Below are 17,709 nucleotides of genomic sequence, written 5' to 3' on the forward strand. Positions count from 1 at the left end.
CCAGCGCGCGCAACAGCCCTGCAGGCTGCACTACATCGATGGAAACTGCCTTGCGAGTGAGGAAGGTACTTACCTTACTAGGTACACATGAGGCGATCGTCTTCTGCTCTTTCTTTCATTCTTTCATTCATTCTTCCTTCCTTCCTGGACATACGCACCTCCCTCTCACCGACGACAAACACACTGACTGCATGCAAGAAGCACCCATGAGATGGACGGGAATGAGCTGGCCTCGTCGCTCCTCTTCCACGTTGTGTTGACGAAGGTAGCGTGCTCTCTCCCTAAGTGGTACCTTACCTACCTCTCTCCATCTTCTCCCACTCTTCCCATCATCTTCTCCCAGCACACTGCATTTCTCGCCTTTGGTGGCTCTCCTTGGATAGAGCTTCTCTTGGTCCGTCCTTCACCAGACACAAGCTTCTCAAGGCGGCACAATGCCTTTCGCCGACACGGTCTCCAGCCTCAGCGGCCGCAACTCCAGGGCCAGCAATGTCTCGGGACAGTCTCGATCACAGCATCGCTCGCCCCCGACGAGCAGCAACGACACTTGGTCCAATGCAGGTGTTCTCAGCATGTTAAAGACTTCAACGGATACCGGCGATATCGGTGCTCTTTCATTCAACAACTCACGCCTGCCTGGAATGCCGCACGCTCGCCAGCGCGGCAGGCAGGGTCACGGATCGAAGGTGTCGGCTTCGGGCCATCCTCATATCACGAGTCTCTCGTCCAACCATAGCTATGCCCCATCTCAGACTTCACGTGTTAGCTCGCAGTGGGACACTGCTTCCACAACCCAGCGTCGGGGTTCGCTCACGAGTATGCAGAGCATGCCACCTTCTCTACCTCCAGTACACGGTGGCAAATCATCCATTCCCGCGCGGCAGCCTTCTCAAGACGTGGACCCGCGTGACAATAGATCATATTCGATGGGGTCCGCCGTTCCAGGTGGGCAGCTCCCGAGACTGCGGTCAGCTGCAAGCCTGAAGAGTCAAGGACACGAGCCGAGACACATCAATCACATGCCCCCTGGGCCAGTGCCTCCGATGCCAGAGAACCGTGGACCATTTGTCTACCCGACCAGACTGAAACGTCCAGGCTTCCGCTCTGCTTCGCCGGCTTTGAGCGATTCTTACCCGGCACCTCACATGGGAGGGCCGCAAATGGGACGAAGAGTTCCTGGTCCTCATCCGCCGCCAATGGCTGCCTACAATGGCTACAACGGCGTATACATGGGGGATTACAACAATCCACAACAAAATATACGTCCGCCACCTCGTTTAGCGGACAATCCCGCAGATCCAAGCTACGGGCCCAGTCAGTACGCATATCAGCAAGGACCGGTGAGGCAAGCACCATTACCCGGTATGCCGCATCCCATGCAACAGCCATACCCACCTCAATATCCCCCGCAGTCTCGAGCTCAATACGGCCCTCAATATCCTCCAGGCTACACATACCCTCCATATGGCCAAGTGCCCCAACAAAGCAGAACGCGCGGGCACCCTCCTCCCTCGAACATTGGCCCCATGGCACATCACATGTTTCACAATGCCGCTCGAATGGCTCGCAACCTGCCACAGCGTACTGACACGCCGATGACTGATGGAGGGCCTCCTTCATCTGATCCGGCTTCTGCAAGCTCGGCACCGGACTCATCAGGCCCTCCAACACCGAGAGATGCGACGACGACAGTACGAGTGGGCGTCGACCCGGCTTTCATTGAACCAGATCTGCTTGATCTACCAGATTCCAGTGAGCCTATGATGCCAGGACACAAGTACTTCGAATATGCCGAGGGTCGCGACGAGCAGGCAGAAGTCCCGCACGCTTCGATACCACCTTCTGGATTCGTGCAACGTGTCAAGGCTATGCTTGAGTCCAAAGCAGCACTTGAGGCTGCACAGCAGCACGAGAATGAAAAGGCCATGCAGCTGGCACATCCACAGCACGTGTACCTACACGAGCTCGATGTAGACCAAGATCAAGAAGGCGAAGTATCCGATCTTGCAGATCTACACGAGATGGCTGCCAATGAGACACCACGCTTCACCATCATCGAAGAGTTCGAAGCGCCTGCGGAACTACCCGCGTCACCAGTGAAAGTGGCCGAGTTGGATGCCATGGAGACTACTCGCATTACAAGAGACATGATCAGAGCGGAGCTGTCTTGCATATCAAGTGCCGACAACACCCTTCAGCAGGTGCAGCCCGATGATTCGACTGCCAATGTCATCAAGCAGCTTGTCGAACGAGGAGACGCGCCCAGTGCTCCAATACAGCCCGAGTCATCGAAGCAGGAGATCACTCGGCACTCACGTCGCTCCTCTCGTCAGAGTGCTACCAGTATCAAGCGTCGACATGATTCGGTCCCCGAAGCTATTACGGAAGTCTCAATGGAGGCATCTCTGCCCACTGGTGCAGACTATGCGATGCGTTTCCAGGTTCCCATCGACACCACCGACTCGTCCGACGAGACACAGTCCAAGGACCCATTTGCGCTTGATGCTGATACAGTCACGCTACAACACCAAGCCGCGGCTGCGAAAGAGTCGAGCGGAGTCGAAGTGATTGAAGAGGGCAAGAAGACTCCTGGGGTCGATGCTGCTCACCAGAGCGTATTCCTTGACTTGACACCAGTCAGCCCATTGCGACAGGGCGAAGTGGTGAAGCGCAGCTCTGCCGTCAGTCCCATCCAAGATGAAGCCCGAGGCATCGACGAGACTCTGCGAGTGGCTGGAGACGACACTCGAGGAGAGGAATCGTCTACTAGTATCCAGGAGGCCGCCACATCCAACACGCTGTCAGCCGACTACGAATCGATGCCACCTCCGACACCGCGAACCCCTAGGACATACTCGAAGTCTGTTCAGCTTCATCGCCCCAGCACCGCTGTGCCGGAGACCTCAAGTACAAATAGCAACCGCTTCTCGCTGCCTGGAGACCTCAGCACTGTCGGTGACACCACGTTGAACTCCGCTTCCGACATGATCACCGACGTGGCCGTGCGTTTCTCTTTGCCCGGGACGACCATCACTGTTGGTAAGCCGCAGATTATCGAAGTATCGCCAGGTTCCACACCCGACAAGCTTAACGACGAGTCACCCAAATTTCAACCGCATTTTACCAAGCAGTCTGGTTTGAGGTCGAGCAGGCGTAACTCAGTCACGTTTGCCGACGAAATTGCGCCCCTCAACATCAAGAAATCCGACTCAGCCAAAGCTGAAGCATCTTCAATTCAACACAAATCCATTATTCGCAAACTGGCGCCTCGAGATGATCACAGCCAGCTGACCAAGGCTTCACGTGACACCACGACAGATATGCGTTCGAATAATAGCAACAACAGTTACAGCACTCATGCTCGGCTCGGCAGCGCGCACTTACACCAGCTGCCTGGCCTCAAAGAAGAGTCCATTGAGGACATGGGCAGCCCTGAGAAGAAGCGATCTTCGAAGAAGAGTGACTTTCCGCTGCCAGCTCGGATTGCTGCCGTCAAAGCCATGCAAGAACGACGAATGCAGGACTCTGCGGACAAGGCTAAGGCTCGCCGCAACGCTCAAAAGCACAATCGGCCACTTGGCGACAGCAAGGACTTGCCATCCTTGAACTTCAGTCGCACTGATCTGTTTGAGAAGCTTAACGATGCTCTGGAGGTTCGGCCTACCAAGTCGATGGATATCATTCGTCGAAGAGACTTCACGGGAATCCACTGCCCATCGCCTCGACGTCCAATGAGCACCGAACCCCTTCGCGATCGCTACGCAAGCTTCTTCAACAAGCCGGAGGACTTTAGCTTCTGCGATGAGGTTGGCACCAGCGATGAAGAGGATGACGAGGCGGAGCTCGAGTCTGCGTCGAAGCATGACAACGACAAGGCACTGGTACCATCTGTCCAGATCCAAGAAAACACACAGACCGAGCTCGAAGATCCTGCAGCAAGCCATCGCCCGCTGTCTCCAGAAGACTTCCTTCACGTTGCGCAGCAGGCCAGTCGTCTGTCGATACCATCTGTGGCTGGTTTGTCTGAGCGCATTTCTGAGCTCATTCCTGGTTTGCGTAATCTGTCCAGCCTCCGGCTAGATTTCTTGCCATCCGAGACAGACATGCATCCTGGCTATGCTGGTACTACTGAAGTTGGTAGGCCTGATACTATCCTCACCAACCGCACCTCTGCTGGCTTCCGCACTCTTGCTGAGCGTGCCGAAGAGATCGTTATCAACGGTACCCACGACTCGATTGCACCTTCAGCTCTGCATGCGCTGCTCAATAAGGAGCTGCCAGCGCTACCTAAAACCGCCTCTGTCGATGGAATCGCTGGCGTCAACACCACAAACGGCAAGGGAGCGTACCTCAGTGGATCTATGTCTGTACCTGTCGACCTGGGCAAAGATCCTATTCGCCCCGAGTCTGCGTTTCTAAGAACCAAAGCGCCCACTACAGAAGCAGAGGTTCAGAAATTGCTGCCCAAAGGAATGAATCCCATCAGTCGCATGTCCAACAGACGTTCAATGATCGTGTCGCAGCCGAACAGTCGTCCTTGGAATGTTGACAAGAATTACCCGTGGTCGGGCAATAAGATCGCAATCGACCTTTCGGTACCGTCCCCTGCACATACCAACACATCTCTCGCTAGTGAAGTCCTCCGAGAACGCAAGACTCGGTCTCTTGATTTGCCCAGATCTCTTGTGGGAGGTAATGATATCAATGTTGGGATCACCACCACATCGCCCGCGGAATCCAGATTTTCTGTGACTACTGAACAGCTCACCGGAATCAGCCCATCACACCTGCGCCACAAGTCGAAGCGTTCAATAATCGGCTCCATCTCGAAGAAGTTCGGCCTCACTTCTAATCATACTGAAGCAACGTCAAGGAGCCTCCCAGGTTCGCCTGTTCCCCGGCAGGCGTCTGTGCTCTCGCACAGACCTGGCGATCGATATCCAACCAGTAGTCTGACGCCACCTGCTATTGCCGCACTCGATGAAGTACGCTCGTTCTTCTCGGATAACAGCATGGAGCGCAACCGTACGGCATCGTTCCGCAAGCGCCTCACACAATTCAAGGGCAAGGGCAGAACTTCTCGTGCAGACCACCTACCACGGACAGCTCACTCTCTCGACATCCAAGGTAACACCGAATACAGCGCGGGGTCCGTCAACGAAGCGCGATCGGAGAGTGCGACCATGCACATGCAGTACGACGCCGCTGGGATGGGCAAGGCTGAGTTCCACTTCAAGCGCTTTGGAGAGAAGCTTCGACACTTCTTTGCCAAAGGGAGCGTATTGTTCCGGAGCATGAGCACCCGAGGTCGACCGAGGCGAGAAGAACCAAGAGACGAGTGGCTTGCAGATTCACTCTATTCCGGTGTGTGAGAACTGTGAGTACCTTTCCTGCTGAAAAAGAGCGGGTCAGCTTACTGATCCCTCACAGGTCCAGTAGCGATAAATATTTGACAAGGCTTGGTGGTATTTTATGAAGAGAACAATGGTGTTGATGGTCTAGTTTGTTTGGTTTTTCGGAATACGATTATGGCATGTATCTTGGTGGGTTTGGATGGGCATCATCATCTCGAGATTGTTTTTGAAATGTACAGCATGTGTCAACAGCTTGTCGAGATAGGGCTTATATGGATAGTGGCATTTACTATTGGTCAGTATTCTCTTTCCTTGAAAGTCTTGCGATTCTGGTTGAGTACATGAATCTCGACTACCTGTATTATGGGAATCTCTGATGAATGCATCAATTGTCCTTCGTCTCACTGCGGGTCGCCTTCTTCTTGATCCACTCGCCGTTGTTTCCGCGCCGACTTCATGGCGGGCGCTTCTTCGTCGACCTTGGACTGCAGGGCAGTCGCTATGGCGGGCACCGAAACGGATGATGCTAATTGATGATGGTCATTCGAGGTGGGATTATGCATCGAACTCAATAATGGCTGTACATCCTGGACATCGTCGCCAGGTGTTGTGATGGTGGTGGGGTTATCGGTTAGTCGAAGGATGGAGGCTGGTACTTAGTAACCTAGGCCTTTCCTTTGGATTATTGGGATTCTTTTCGAAATCGAGGTCGAGTCAGGTATAGCGTTGACTATATTGCTTGATGGTGGTGAGGGTGGTGGTGTCGTTGTAGGAAAGTCCATTGACGAGAGTGCATCAGCTGTAATGGTTGCTGATGAGCTATGGAAAGAATCAACATCCTTCTCCGGCAGTGATAGTTCTGCGTCGTCTGCGGCGGCCTGAGGGCGAGCTTCTGGCGAAGGAAGAAGGCTTTGAGGCTCAAATTTGGAAGATAAGGAACCCGTAGGTGCAGCTTCGATCGCAGTGCTTTCCCACCATTCCTCGCCTCTTCTTTCCGATGACTTTTGCTCGTCGAAGGAGGACCACTGATCATGTCTCGCGCCGTCCTTTTCGAAATCTTGAGGCTTGGGGAGAGCCCAGAGCCTGGTTCTGAACCTCACTTGTTTCAGCTCTTCGAGAGCCTGGTGCAAATGGTTCCCTTTGCCCTGCTCTCGCCACTTCTGCTGGATCACGGCAGGATATACTTTTTCTTTCCATATCGCGAAGATGGTCCGATCCAGCTCCTCGGCGACTTCTATACCCTCTATGTCGCGGACTATGCGCAGGATGTATCTTACTTGCGCCTTGGGCGGCGTAGTATAGTCCTGCAGGTACCGTGTGATGCCAGCAGTGACAAAAGCTCTTGTCATGATGGAGCTTACAGGAGCGCCGCGATCTTGGAGGAACCTGTAGCATTCCCAAACCCTTCTGAACGCCACACGGGGCGTGATATGCTCCGCTCTGGAGAAGTTCAATGCGACCAGATGCATCAGATCAACACGCTCGGGCAGCAGACTGCTTTTGACTTGAGCACGCTCTGATATCGGGACAAACTCCTCGGCGGTTTGGCGGTGCAGGATTGACCAGACGGCAGAAGAAGGCACACTGTCTTCCTGAACCAGACGTAACGCCAGATCAGGGCATGACTTCAATGGTACGTCAGGAGACGAAGCGAAGACGAAACAAGCCAACTTGCCACCTGCTGGACTTCCGCAATCTAGGAAATATCGGACGAGTGGTGCCGGCAGTGATTTGGGAACCCCGAGTGTTGGATGGCTCTGCAGCTCTCGAAATAGTTTGAATAGTGCGGGCGCGCCGCTGTGAGGTTGGTTTTGAAGGATCGTGAAAATGCCTCTCGTTAGCCTGGCGTGTTGTATCCCGTTCTTCTGCATGGCATGAAGGAGAGCAATCACACATGTCTGTTGCGGCAAGACGGTACCTCGAGCGCGCCTTGTCGTCGAATTCCTCATCGCTTGCCCCGCCGTCATCTCGACCACTGCGTCTGTGGCTTTTGTCATTGCTATATAGTCTGCTCGAACCGCCTTCAGTCTATCCTTGACATCAATAAAGGTGAGCCGTTTCGTCGCATGGTATGGTGTGATGCGGCCTTTCACAGCTGACAACAGAGGAACCCAATGGCGTCTCAGGATCTCGCAGAGATTTTCACGCGAAAAAGCGGCCAGATGGGGAGCAAGCATGGCAGGGTCTGGGAAGCGAAAGGCCAGTATTCGGTGTACTTCGTGAAAAGCATTGACGCGACGACCCCCCAGCAGGCCCATTCTTTGACCAAGCCGAGCCTTGACATTGGACTCGGAGTCCTTGGAAAGGCTCCCGGAATCGGGAAGATATTCATATCGGAAGTACGGACATCTGCGCAGACAGGAAAGCCATAGGAGCAACCTACTGCTAGGCTTGGTTTTCGGAGAGCATTGGCTTGAGAGCAATCTGGTCGTTCTCGCGCAAATTGCCTCGACTCGATCTATTGGGACCGTGTCAATGATCTTGGTGATTGTCGGAATGCCTTTCTCGTCCATGCTGGTCAAGCAGGCCAACATCTCAGGCAGGTCTTCCCATGGTATCGTCTGTAGCCGTATTTTACTGGTGACCATAGCCGCGAGAGCTCGAGATGTCTGCTTTGACGCTTGCCTTTCGGCCAGCCATTTGCAGAATCGATGAACATTATTAGCTTCTGGTTCGTCTTGTGTGCTTTCCAGGAATGCGAAGACATCGTCCAAGTGTTTCATCTCCACCAGTACTACATCTTTCGATGCAAGCAGCTTATCGAAAGCGACTCTGCTAACCTCAACTGCATCCACCTCTGGCTCAGGCGGGAGGAAGGTTTCGAATATGTCTTCTTTCCGCTTAGCACTCTTGGGAAACATCCAGTGTTCTTCCTTCTTCACCTTCTCCACTCCAGGCGGTCTCCATAGCAGATCTCGCTGCGGATCGAATTGTCTCCCTCCGTAGCCTCCAAAACCAAATAGAGCGCCAAATTCAGCTCCACCACCTTGCATGCCTGCGCTCATGCCCATTCGCCTCTTTGCCATGCGCCGGCGGGCTTCCAACGGGCCAGGCACATTGCTGCCATATCGCCGACTGGGCTTGTGCTGGGCATTGGACACGCGCAGGAAGCGGTTCCAGGCTTCGGAGAGGATGTCGTCGCTGAGCCAGAGATATTGGTCGACAGGCGCGGGCCTGGTCTTTCTGAGCATATCATCAGATGTACCCCGTGCGTCCGGTCCGTTTCCCGCAAAGAAGTGTTTAGGTCAGAGTGGTGTGGTCAGTTCAGTGGTGAGCGCGAGCATGCGGAGAAAGACCCCCGTCTTGGCATGAAGTTGAGGATGAAGTTCGATGCTTCACTCACGGCGTGTGAGCTGAGCCTGTGAGGGCAGTGATCAAGCAGCACGATGATCATAAGAGCACTGCGACTGCGGCATGGTATGGAACTGGCTCTGCTGCCTCTGCTCTACATTGGTATGATATGGACTGACAGGACTGATAGGCCGCATCGCTCTCCCTCGCCGCCTTCACCACCCCGTCACCTCCCACCTCCTCCACATCCACACCTCCTCTACACGCTTTTCTTCGGCGCTCGAATCGACGGTGACGCCCAATGCCGAAGCATCTGAACGAGTGGGTATACCCCAATTCGCCGCTACCGCCAAAGAGACGATCGGCCCCAACACCGTTGTCGACCGCACTGTGCCGCTGAACGACCCCAATCACCCCGTCGCCCTCGACTATGCCTTCTTCCAGCACAACAAAAAGCACACGTCCGGGATCGGCTCGACGCTCGCTGTGCACTACAAGCCACATGAACTCCTCACCAAACCGCCTTCTCCTCGCGACATCACCCTCGAGGCTCTGATCGCCGCGCAAACCCACATTGGCCATGCGACCAGTCTCTGGAACCCGAGCAACGCGCGCTACATTTTTGGCATCCGAGGCGAACATGACCCCATTCACATCATCTCTCCCGATGCGACTGCCTCTCATCTCCGTCGAGCTTGCAGAGTGGTGTCCGGCGTGGCGGACGGAGGAGGTCTCATTCTCTTTGTCGGCACTAGACAGGGTCAGGCCCGTGCTGTAGTCAAAGCCGCCGAGTTGTCCAAAGGTTGTCACTTATTCTCGAAATGGATTCCAGGCTCCATCACCAACGGTCAGCAAATCCTTGGGCGTTGCGAGAAGCGAGTCAAGAATGAGGTGGATGAAGATGTCACGGAACTATATGGCTTTGAAGATCAACTATTTGCCAAAGCTGCCATCAAACCAGACTTGGTCGTATGCATGAACCCGCTGGAGAACTATGTGCTGTTGCATGAGTGCGGCCTGAACAATATCCCCACTGTGGGAATCATCGATACTGATGCCAATCCCACTTGGGTGACGTACCCTATTCCAGCGAATGATGATTCGTTGCGAGCTGTGCAGTTCATTTGTGGTGTGTTAGGGAGAGCTGGGCAGGAGGGCCAAGAGAGGCGCCTGCGAAACGCCGCGTCGGGGTACGTGGTATATGCGCCCATTCATAGGTTGAAGGCACCGAGAGAGGAGAGATCTGGTCGAGGACATGGCAATGGGAGTGTCGCCGGGAGTGCCGAACTTATGCAAATCAAGGCAAAAAGTGCGAGGGCTGGACAATCTGGCGCCATTGAACAGTCTCTCCCTGAAGAACCGTTATTTCCAGACGACTTCGAAGGCGCAGATGTGAGCAACCACGAGCAGGATCGAGCTCTCCTAGCACAAGCAGAGAGGGTTCTCTTTGATCAAGACATGGAATCCAAGGACAGCGATGCAATCCCTTCGGCGGAGCAAATGAGTGGCATGGACATGCCTGACAACAACAACAACAACAACAACAACACCAACAGCGCAAGCGAACCCGACTCCGACTCGGGAGAAGACGTCGACCTCTATGCCTCCTTCAACGACACGTCCGAACCCGACTTATCAGCAATGGATCAATCTCTCGTGGACGAGACTTATGCTCAACAATCCGAAACTGTATCCGACGAAGACGCGGCGCAGTTTGGAGTTGCATCAAAAGGCGCTGCTGGTGCAGATAATGATTCCATGGACTCGCAAAACTCCTCGCCTATCGACCAAGTTGGTGAAGTGGAGAAAGAATTGGGCGAAGAAGCTCCCGAACCAGAAATTGGACCAAAGAAGTAATCCAGCACTCGTGAAGGATGTGGATAACTACGGGTAACTTGATCACGAGAAAGAACCTCAAGTGAAGGATTCGTTTGTTTTCTTTGAGTGTGTTTGTAGGACCTAGGTAGTAGGTAGTATCCAATGAATTAGACTATACCTACCTAGGTGCCTGTACTCAAAAACAACACAGCAAAGAAAAATATATGTGTACGTCTAGATTGTAGGTACGACTTCTTATCCTTCTCCTCCTGTCTAGTCTTCTTTGCTTCTTGGGTCAATTCAGAAACAATGAACAAAGAAAAGAAACGGAAAGGAAAGAAAAGAAAAGGAAAAAAGTGGCAAAAAAAGAGTCCCATCTATTAAGGTATTCTCTCTCTCTCTCTCATCTAACGTAGTAAGTAATATTGTAAGCGAATAAGTTATACATGGGAGCGAAAAAGCCTCCTCTCCCTCTTGCCACTTCGGAAACTTTCACTCCTCGCAGTGTGCAGTAATCTCTCTATCTACCTCCTTCTGACCATTACACTACACTTTCGACGTCATGCTCCTTTTTCCTCGCAAAAATAAAACAAAAAACAAATAAAATGAACAGAATTACAAACGCTAGTCCCGTGGAAAAGAAAGGCAGTGGTATCATCTGATTGAGAAAAGAAAGGCAAACCAAACAAATTCCAGGGTACGTAACCCTCGCGCAATGGCTCCATCAGTATGGCATACGTTATTGGAGTGGCTGGGGGTCTCCTGATGCAGACGGTTTCGCGCGAGTATAATTGTCCTTGACATATTGGGGGATCCGAGACCACCTTCCCTGACAAGACTGTGCAGAATGGCCATTGATCTGCGATGAGATTGCATCCTAGTGCAATCCTCGACTTCGTAGCGTAACGAGCTGCCTGTCCTCGTCGACTGTCCACCCTGTCCGTCTCGGTGCTAAATTACCGTGGACGAGGGTGGCGTAAAAGTGTGCGTGACAAGCAGATGCAGAACGGCCCGACATTTGCGTCGAGATGTCATCCCAACTCAGTCCCTCTTCCTATAGCGCGACGAGTTGCCTGTCCTCGTCTGCAGTCCACCATTTATACCGGGAAGCGGTGCCTCCTTCATTTCCGGTGAGGTCCACGACCACCGCTTCTTGCTCTTTGTGGGGATGATGGTTATTTGGGGAGGGCGCACTACTAGACATCGAAGAGGCTGAATGTGAATGGGTAAGCCCCCCGGCCAGCATCATAGTCTGATCCACTGCAGTGGAAGCGGACTCGACCGGCACGTCCTGCGCCGCCCCAAGCCCATTCGCAAACCTCTGGTCCACGAGATGTGTGGCTGACTAGGCTGAAACGCCCTGTGGCGTCGTGGTGCCGTTGGCAAACATCTGAGGAGCAAGCGATGGCTGTTGAGATGTTTGGGCCAGTGAGGCTGGCGTCGACGAGCCTGTGGTCGACATTTGCATCGGCATGCCTCCTGGGGGATGGTTGTTGCCAATCATACGCTCTCGTTCCGCTTTCTCTGCTTCGATCTTCTCCTTCTCGGCTTTGGTGATGCGAGGCTTTCTCGGTGCACCGGGTACCTTACCCCCTCTGCTCCCACGCCCACGTGCTGGTGCACTGGGGTCCTTTGCCTTCTCTGCGGCCTGAGTGGTAGTCGTCGATGCGGCAGGGGGAACGCCCCGACCGCGTCCTCGGCCGCCTCGGCCACCTCCTCTTCCGCGACCGGATGGCGCAGCTGATTCCACATTCGCCGTCGTACCTTCGGCAACGAGCAAGCCCGAATACACAAAGAAGCCGTCCTTGGCGACAGCGGCCTTTTCCTCCCATGCCAGCTCCGTGTCGTCGATGAAGTCATCCTCCTTGTCGTATTCTTCCACCTTCTTTCTTCGCTTCCGCGGCTTCGTCGAGTCTACTCCGTTTGCAGACTTGCCCTCATCGTCCATGCCACCCATCTCGACGTTGCTATCGCCATCTATGTCGGACATCAGGTCCACGGATTTGTCGTCAGCGGAGCCTCCATCGAGCTTGTTCTGTGCAGCAGCGACCTGTAATAGCTTCGCGCGATGGGCGGCAGCGCGGGGATTGATCGCGTCTTGGCCGTACTTGCGGAAGATTTCCTGCGCGATGTTGATCGTGTTCCCGCCAATTCTGTTCAGCGGTATCTGAATGTCAATGTTCGGTCCTCGGCTATCATTCTCCTGCTTGGCTCCCGGACCGCCAAATAAGTTGTTGCTCGCGAGCAGTCCTGTCCCCGCAGCTTTTGGCGAAGCAGCCTTCTTTTCCTTGGGCTGTATTTGCGGCGTAGGCGCAGACGATGATGACTTTGAGGGCTGTACGACACAGCGTGGAGTATCGATATCCATGCTGCTGCCATCAACGGACAGGATTGGTTGTGGCTGCGGAGCGGCTGGTGCGGCTGGTTGTGATGCCGATTGCTGGGATAGCGAGACTGGTGCCGCTCTCGGCGGCGTCGGTGAGTGCTGTGCAGAACCGACAAAGCCGGGCGGCTGTTGTGCATGCATGGGTGTTCGTGTAGCATACGACACGGGTTTGCTGGGAGGATCAATAAGGCTGTTGATGGAAGGGGAGGCTGATGCTCGATTGATGTGGGGTGAGGCCTGTGCCGAGGGGATGCCATTTGCGGTCAGCGACGATGGCTGTGGGGCCGAGTCCATGATGGAGCCTCGGATAGGGTCGAAGTTCTGGCCGCTTGATATCGGACGTGGTGTCGGCGTCGGCGGCTTGGATAGAGTGGGTAGAGGGTCACGGATGAAGATGTCTGGCTGTTGTCGTTGCAGTGATTGTGATGCTAGCATGTGTTGTGGAGGAGGTGCAGTGGCGGGAGGAGCAGGAGGGTGGAAGTGGTTATGGGCCATCTCCGTGAGGGTCGACTGACGAGGGCCGGCGGGTGAATCAGATGGAGTGGCCACGAGCTCCTTCTTTTGCCTCTTTTTGGGCGGGACAGCAGCGCCTTCTTCATGCTTGACTCTGGGCTTGCGAGCCTTCTTCTCCTTGGGCTTGTCATCTTTGCCATCGACTTTGGGTTCTTTGGGCTTGCGCACTCGCTTGGGCTTGATGGGCACATGTGCAGGAGTGGCAGCAGCACTAGTAGTAGTAGTTGTGGTAGTAGGTGTTGTAGACGAGATGGTATGCGCAGGTGCGGGAACAGCCGAATGTGCAACAACACCTTCAGCAAAAGTGGAGGCAGCAGGAAAGGAAGAGCGGCTGGCGACGCGGATGTCGTCTAAAGCGACGTTTTGCGGGGATTGCACTGACGACAGGGACGAGCTATCGCTTGCAGCATCGTCATCGAGGGTGGAAGGCATGTTCATGGCGTGAAAGTCGCACGTCGACGGGACACGCCAAGAAGATGATATAGAACAGAACTAGGCAGACGTGCAGTGGTGCGTGCAGTGTGATGCAGAGCGGTCATGCGTGGTGCAGCAATCGCCGGACGTTTGCGATCGTGGACAGTTTCCAGGTGCGGCGTGTCAAGGCTTCATCTCCAGATAATCTAGTTCCCAGTTGAGTGGACCAATGAGAAGCGTCGGCCTGAGGAACGTCGCGTTTTCACACACACGCCGCAGCGACGACAACACTCTCGGCTCGCCAGACAGCGACAGCGTGGCAGCGGAGGGTCGAATGGTATGGCGGAGTGGCAGCGGGGTGTCGTTGCGGTGTGATTGCAGGTGGTGATGGGTGTCGTTTGATGGGGATGAGTGGTATGGGTGATGGAAAGCAGCAGACCAGCCGCAACGTACATCAAGAGAGTAGGAAAGGAGAAAGAAAAGAGGAAGAGAGAGGGAGGGAGAGGGGTGGAGAGAGAGAGACAGAGACAGAGCGTGTTGCAAAGGAGAGTGGCATAAGGAAAAGCGGCGGGCAGCAGGGACCGACCGACCATTCACGAGAATCCAGCGCCAACCTACCAAAGCAAAGCGACAAAGGCGACACCTCCCAAACCGCAATGCATGCTGGGGCGCGCGGGGCAGCACGGCGGGCGGAAGGGAAGCGATTGTGTCAGAAAGAAAGGGCGAGAGAGAGCGAGAGAGAGCGAGAGAGAGGGAGAGGGAGCGCGGGAGAGAGAGACGAGAGAAGAGGTGGAGGGAGAAAGTGAGAGCGGGCCTTGTGTGATCTGGAGGCCTTACCGAAAAAGCTAACCTGCCCTGCCCTGCCCTGCCTTGCCCTGCACCGACCTCTCTTCCATCCTACCTTAGGTACCTGTATAGAGGTACCTGTGTGCTCATGCTATGCGCCAACTTCATCGCTGCACTGTACTGCGACATGATTATCCCATTTCTACCTACAGTGCTGTGTTGTTGTCAACTACCTGTATTCATCATCATCATCATCGTCATCGTCATCATCATAGCAAAGACGGGTCGACTCGTGCATGCGCGGGCTCTCGCTGTCACCGGCTGTTGCGCTGTGCCCGTGAAGGGGGTTCGTGGCAAGTTTGGGGCACCCCGTCGGGGATGGCATTGGAGGAACATCGACCACGAATGACCCCCATCAATGCATGCCAACCCGCCGCCCTTTGATGCCTCAGTGTGCAGCTCCGATCACGGTAGAGCCGACTTCACGACTGACATTGCGATCTTCTCCGTGTGTGGTGGTGCTCCCTCCCTTGCGATGCTCGAGGTCGTCTAGGTTCGCAAATAGATCGTTCTCAAGCTAGCGGCCGGGAGCCGGCACCCGGCAGCGGGAGTCCCGTCTGTCGGGACTGCCGTGCACGACCCGGCCGGTCGTTCATACCTTTCCTGTGCGTGTGCGCAACACAAACTTCCACACCATGTTTCGAGGCGAGAAGATCGAGATTGACTTGGCTTCAGAGAGCGAGGATGACACGCCTCGCCAGTCCGACCATCGCCTTCTGCCTGGCGCCTTTGTGGCTGATGTATTGGAGCGCACTCCAGCCGCACCCAAGCCACCAAGCGCGCCACTTCTGAAAAGCAAAAGTGGCTTCCCGGGGCATCAGAAGCGCACCGTGATCAGCAAATTCAAGCAGCAGAGGCAGGCGCCAGATGCAGCATTGTCCCGCGGGGATGACAACACGGCGCCATCGCGTCCGCACGATGAGGCGACCAATAGCATACCAAAGTCGTGGGAGGAAGTGGAAAAAGAGCGCATAGATCAAGAGAACAAGCAAAAGCTTGCAGGAATGACTGCTGAAGAGATTGAAGAGGAGCGACGAGAGCTAATGAACCAGTTCAGTCCAGCTCTCCTGCAGAGACTTCTGGAACGAGGAAACGTTGCAAGCGGAAGCGAAGAATCTGATCTTTCACAGTTGCCTGGTGAGATAGCAGAACCATCAAACACCATATCCCCACCAGTAGAGGATTCGGCCGAAACTGAAGTGCCCGATGTCAGAGAGCGGACAACGCCAGCCAAATCTGTTGCTTTTGCCGAAAAGCCCGATTTCGAGCATGTGGCGGCCGAAGTGGAGACGGAGAGCCAGCGTGAAGAACTTCCACCATCACACGACAGCGTACATTTTCCTCGACCCAACCAACCTCCCTCACTCGATCCCTCGTCAGAAACTTTTCTGGAAGATTTGCATCAAAAGTACTTTCCCTCGCTCCCTGCAGATCCCGACAAACTGGAATGGATGCAGTCAGCCTCGGCGAAGAACACGTACGATCCTTCTGCAGCTGCTCTGAACGCTGGTGATGTTCGCTTCTCCTTTCGGGGGGACCTCATACCTCCCAGTAAAGCGAATGAGATTCCCGTCACTCTGGGTCTGCATCACCATGGAGATGCGCCAGAGGCAGCAGGATACACCATCGCCGAGCTGGCACATCTTGCACGGTCCAGCTATGCAGCTCAGAGATGTATCGCATTCCAAACACTGGGTCGCATCCTGTACAAACTGGGCAAAGGCGAGTTTGGTGACCCAGGCGAGCCTGAGCACGTGTTGGAGGGTGGGGTAGTTGAGGGTCCAGAAGACACCTTTGGAGAGTTGGCACGAGGTCTGTGGAGAGAAGTGGAACGATTACAGATTGTTCCAATTCTGGTAGACGAGAGTGAGGGCAGGGGTGTAGATGGTGGCAAACATATGAGCGCAAAATCCTACGCCACCGAAGCGGTATGGCTGTGGCGAAAAGGCGGTGGCAGAAGATGGGACGCAAAGTAGTAGTAGTAGTAGTAAATTTCATTCTGGTTCGCTGTGTGGGATACTGTACACTATAAAGCCGACTTTTCAATCAACGCCCACTTCCCATCCTCGCCATCCCTCCCCTTCCCCTGCCTCACCTTCCCATCCCTCTCCAACTTCTTCAACACCTGCTTCAAACTCCCCTCGGCCGGACCCCAATACTCTTCCGGATAAGCCGCATACACGACCTTGACCATCTCCATACTCCCCCACCACCCATCCCCACCAGGACCCCCCTCTTTCCTCCCCAACACCTCCAACGCCTCCATCTCCCTCTGTCTCCGATGCGCAATATACTCTCCAATTTTCCCCAAACCATCCTCCACCACCTCCCCATGACTCGGATACACCCTCCCTCCTGCCCTTCCTCCTTCTGTACTACCTGTACTACCCAACAACACCTTCTGCATCCTCTCCAAAGACTCCATATACTCCTTCAAATCCTCAAACACTGCCGTCCCATGTCCCAGAACATTATCTCCCGCGAATAAAGCGTCTTCTTCTCGCAAGAAAAAACTCATGTGGTCGCTCGTGTGGCCTGGAGTGAAAATTGCGGTGAGATGGGCTCCTGGGACGGAAAATGTTTGGTTTGGTTTTATTTTGTGGATTTTTGTTTTTTTCTTTTTCTCATCTTTTTCAAATTCTGATTCTTCTTCCTCTCCAGGACAGCTACCTGTACCTTTCCACACCTCCACCCCATCCTCTCCAAGTAAATCCCTCACATCATCCACCCCACCAACATGATCGTGATGCCAATGCGTCAACAACACTTTTGTAATTTTCACCTTTCCCTCTTTCTTTCCTTCTTCATCCTTCAAAACCCTCTCCAATCTCTCTCTCCAAACACTCAACCCCTCAGCAGTATCAATCAAAATCCTCTCGGAGCCCGTTCCGACCAGATGAGTATTGGTGCCTTGCAGAGTGAATTTGGAAGGGTTTCCGCCCAAGATGCGGATCACGCGGGGGGAGAGACGGGTGATGGGGTCGAGGGGGGGAAGGGATTCGATTCCCATTTTTGTTGTTGTTGTTGTTGTTGTTGTTCTGGTTCTTGTTCTTGTTTGGGTGGGGGAAGGAATAGTACATGTACTTG

At 54.2% G+C, this 17,709-nt stretch overlaps 6 protein-coding genes across 6 annotated transcripts; 3 read left to right on the plus strand and 3 right to left on the minus strand.

The window, feature by feature from the left end:
* Positions 1–434: 434 nt before the first annotated feature.
* SEPMUDRAFT_166491 (uncharacterized protein) lies at positions 435–5,967 on the plus strand (the record flags this gene model as incomplete). Its single annotated transcript, XM_016908235.1, has 2 exons — positions 435–5,364; positions 5,693–5,967. The coding sequence occupies 2 exons, from the start codon at positions 435–437 to the stop codon at positions 5,965–5,967; spliced, it is 5,205 nt and encodes a 1,734-aa protein (XP_016756972.1).
* A 10-nt stretch (positions 5,968–5,977) lies between these two features.
* SEPMUDRAFT_151763 (uncharacterized protein) lies at positions 5,978–7,782 on the minus strand. Its single transcript, XM_016907029.1, has one exon. The coding sequence runs from the start codon at positions 7,610–7,612 to the stop codon at positions 6,011–6,013; it is 1,602 nt and encodes a 533-aa protein (XP_016756973.1). The 5' UTR covers positions 7,613–7,782; the 3' UTR covers positions 5,978–6,010.
* Positions 7,783–8,728: 946 nt separating this feature from the next.
* Positions 8,729–10,782, plus strand: SEPMUDRAFT_151764 (ribosomal protein S2). The gene is made up of 2 exons (XM_016907030.1): positions 8,729–8,771; positions 8,836–10,782. Exons 1-2 carry the CDS (start codon positions 8,741–8,743, stop codon positions 10,500–10,502), a joined length of 1,698 nt encoding a protein of 565 aa, XP_016756974.1. The 5' UTR covers positions 8,729–8,740; the 3' UTR covers positions 10,503–10,782.
* A 141-nt stretch (positions 10,783–10,923) lies between these two features.
* Positions 10,924–14,498, minus strand: SEPMUDRAFT_151765 (uncharacterized protein). The gene has a single exon (XM_016907031.1). It carries the CDS (start codon positions 13,798–13,800, stop codon positions 11,809–11,811), a length of 1,992 nt encoding a protein of 663 aa, XP_016756975.1. The 5' UTR covers positions 13,801–14,498; the 3' UTR covers positions 10,924–11,808.
* Positions 14,499–15,270: 772 nt separating this feature from the next.
* Positions 15,271–16,778, plus strand: SEPMUDRAFT_151766 (RPAP1_C-domain-containing protein). The gene is given in 2 exon segments (XM_016907032.1): positions 15,271–15,787; positions 15,789–16,778. The coding sequence occupies 1 exon segment, from the start codon at positions 16,074–16,076 to the stop codon at positions 16,596–16,598; it is 525 nt and encodes a 174-aa protein (XP_016756977.1). The 5' UTR covers positions 15,271–15,787; positions 15,789–16,073; the 3' UTR covers positions 16,599–16,778.
* On the minus strand, positions 15,271–17,662 carry SEPMUDRAFT_93060 (Metallo-hydrolase/oxidoreductase). The gene is made up of 3 exons (XM_016910602.1): positions 17,299–17,662; positions 17,019–17,250; positions 15,271–16,982 (listed from the first exon to the last, which is right to left on the minus strand). Exons 1-3 carry the CDS (start codon positions 17,630–17,632, stop codon positions 16,649–16,651), a joined length of 900 nt encoding a protein of 299 aa, XP_016756976.1. The 5' UTR covers positions 17,633–17,662; the 3' UTR covers positions 15,271–16,648.
* Positions 17,663–17,709: the final 47 nt, after the last annotated feature.

This window comes from Sphaerulina musiva (genome assembly GCF_000320565.1).
Source record: "Sphaerulina musiva SO2202 unplaced genomic scaffold SEPMUscaffold_11, whole genome shotgun sequence".
NCBI classification, from domain to species: Eukaryota; Fungi; Ascomycota; class Dothideomycetes; order Mycosphaerellales; family Mycosphaerellaceae; genus Sphaerulina; species Sphaerulina musiva.

Excerpts from the sequence above, each read along its gene's own strand:
- SEPMUDRAFT_93060 (XM_016910602.1), bottom strand. The coding sequence starts at position 17,632 with ATGGGAATCGAATCCCTTCCCCCCCTCGACCCCATCACCCGTCTCTCC. Across the intron at positions 17,251-17,298 it reads TGGGGTGGAGGTGTGGAAAG|ATGAGAAAAAGAAAAAAACA; the intron begins GTACAGGTAGCT and ends AATTTGAAAAAG. Across the intron at positions 16,983-17,018 it reads TTGGAGAGGATGCAGAAGGT|GGCAGGAGGGAGGGTGTATC; the intron begins GTTGTTGGGTAG and ends AGAAGGAGGAAG.
- SEPMUDRAFT_151766 (XM_016907032.1), top strand. The coding sequence starts at position 16,074 with ATGCAGTCAGCCTCGGCGAAGAACACGTACGATCCTTCTGCAGCTGCT.
- SEPMUDRAFT_151764 (XM_016907030.1), top strand. The coding sequence starts at position 8,741 with ATGATCATAAGAGCACTGCGACTGCGGCATG. Across the intron at positions 8,772-8,835 it reads AGCACTGCGACTGCGGCATG|GCCGCATCGCTCTCCCTCGC; the intron begins GTATGGAACTGG and ends CAGGACTGATAG.
- SEPMUDRAFT_151763 (XM_016907029.1), bottom strand. The coding sequence starts at position 7,612 with ATGGGCCTGCTGGGGGGTCGTCGCGTCAATGCTTTTCACGAAGTACAC.
- SEPMUDRAFT_151765 (XM_016907031.1), bottom strand. The coding sequence starts at position 13,800 with ATGAACATGCCTTCCACCCTCGATGACGATGCTGCAAGCGATAGCTCG.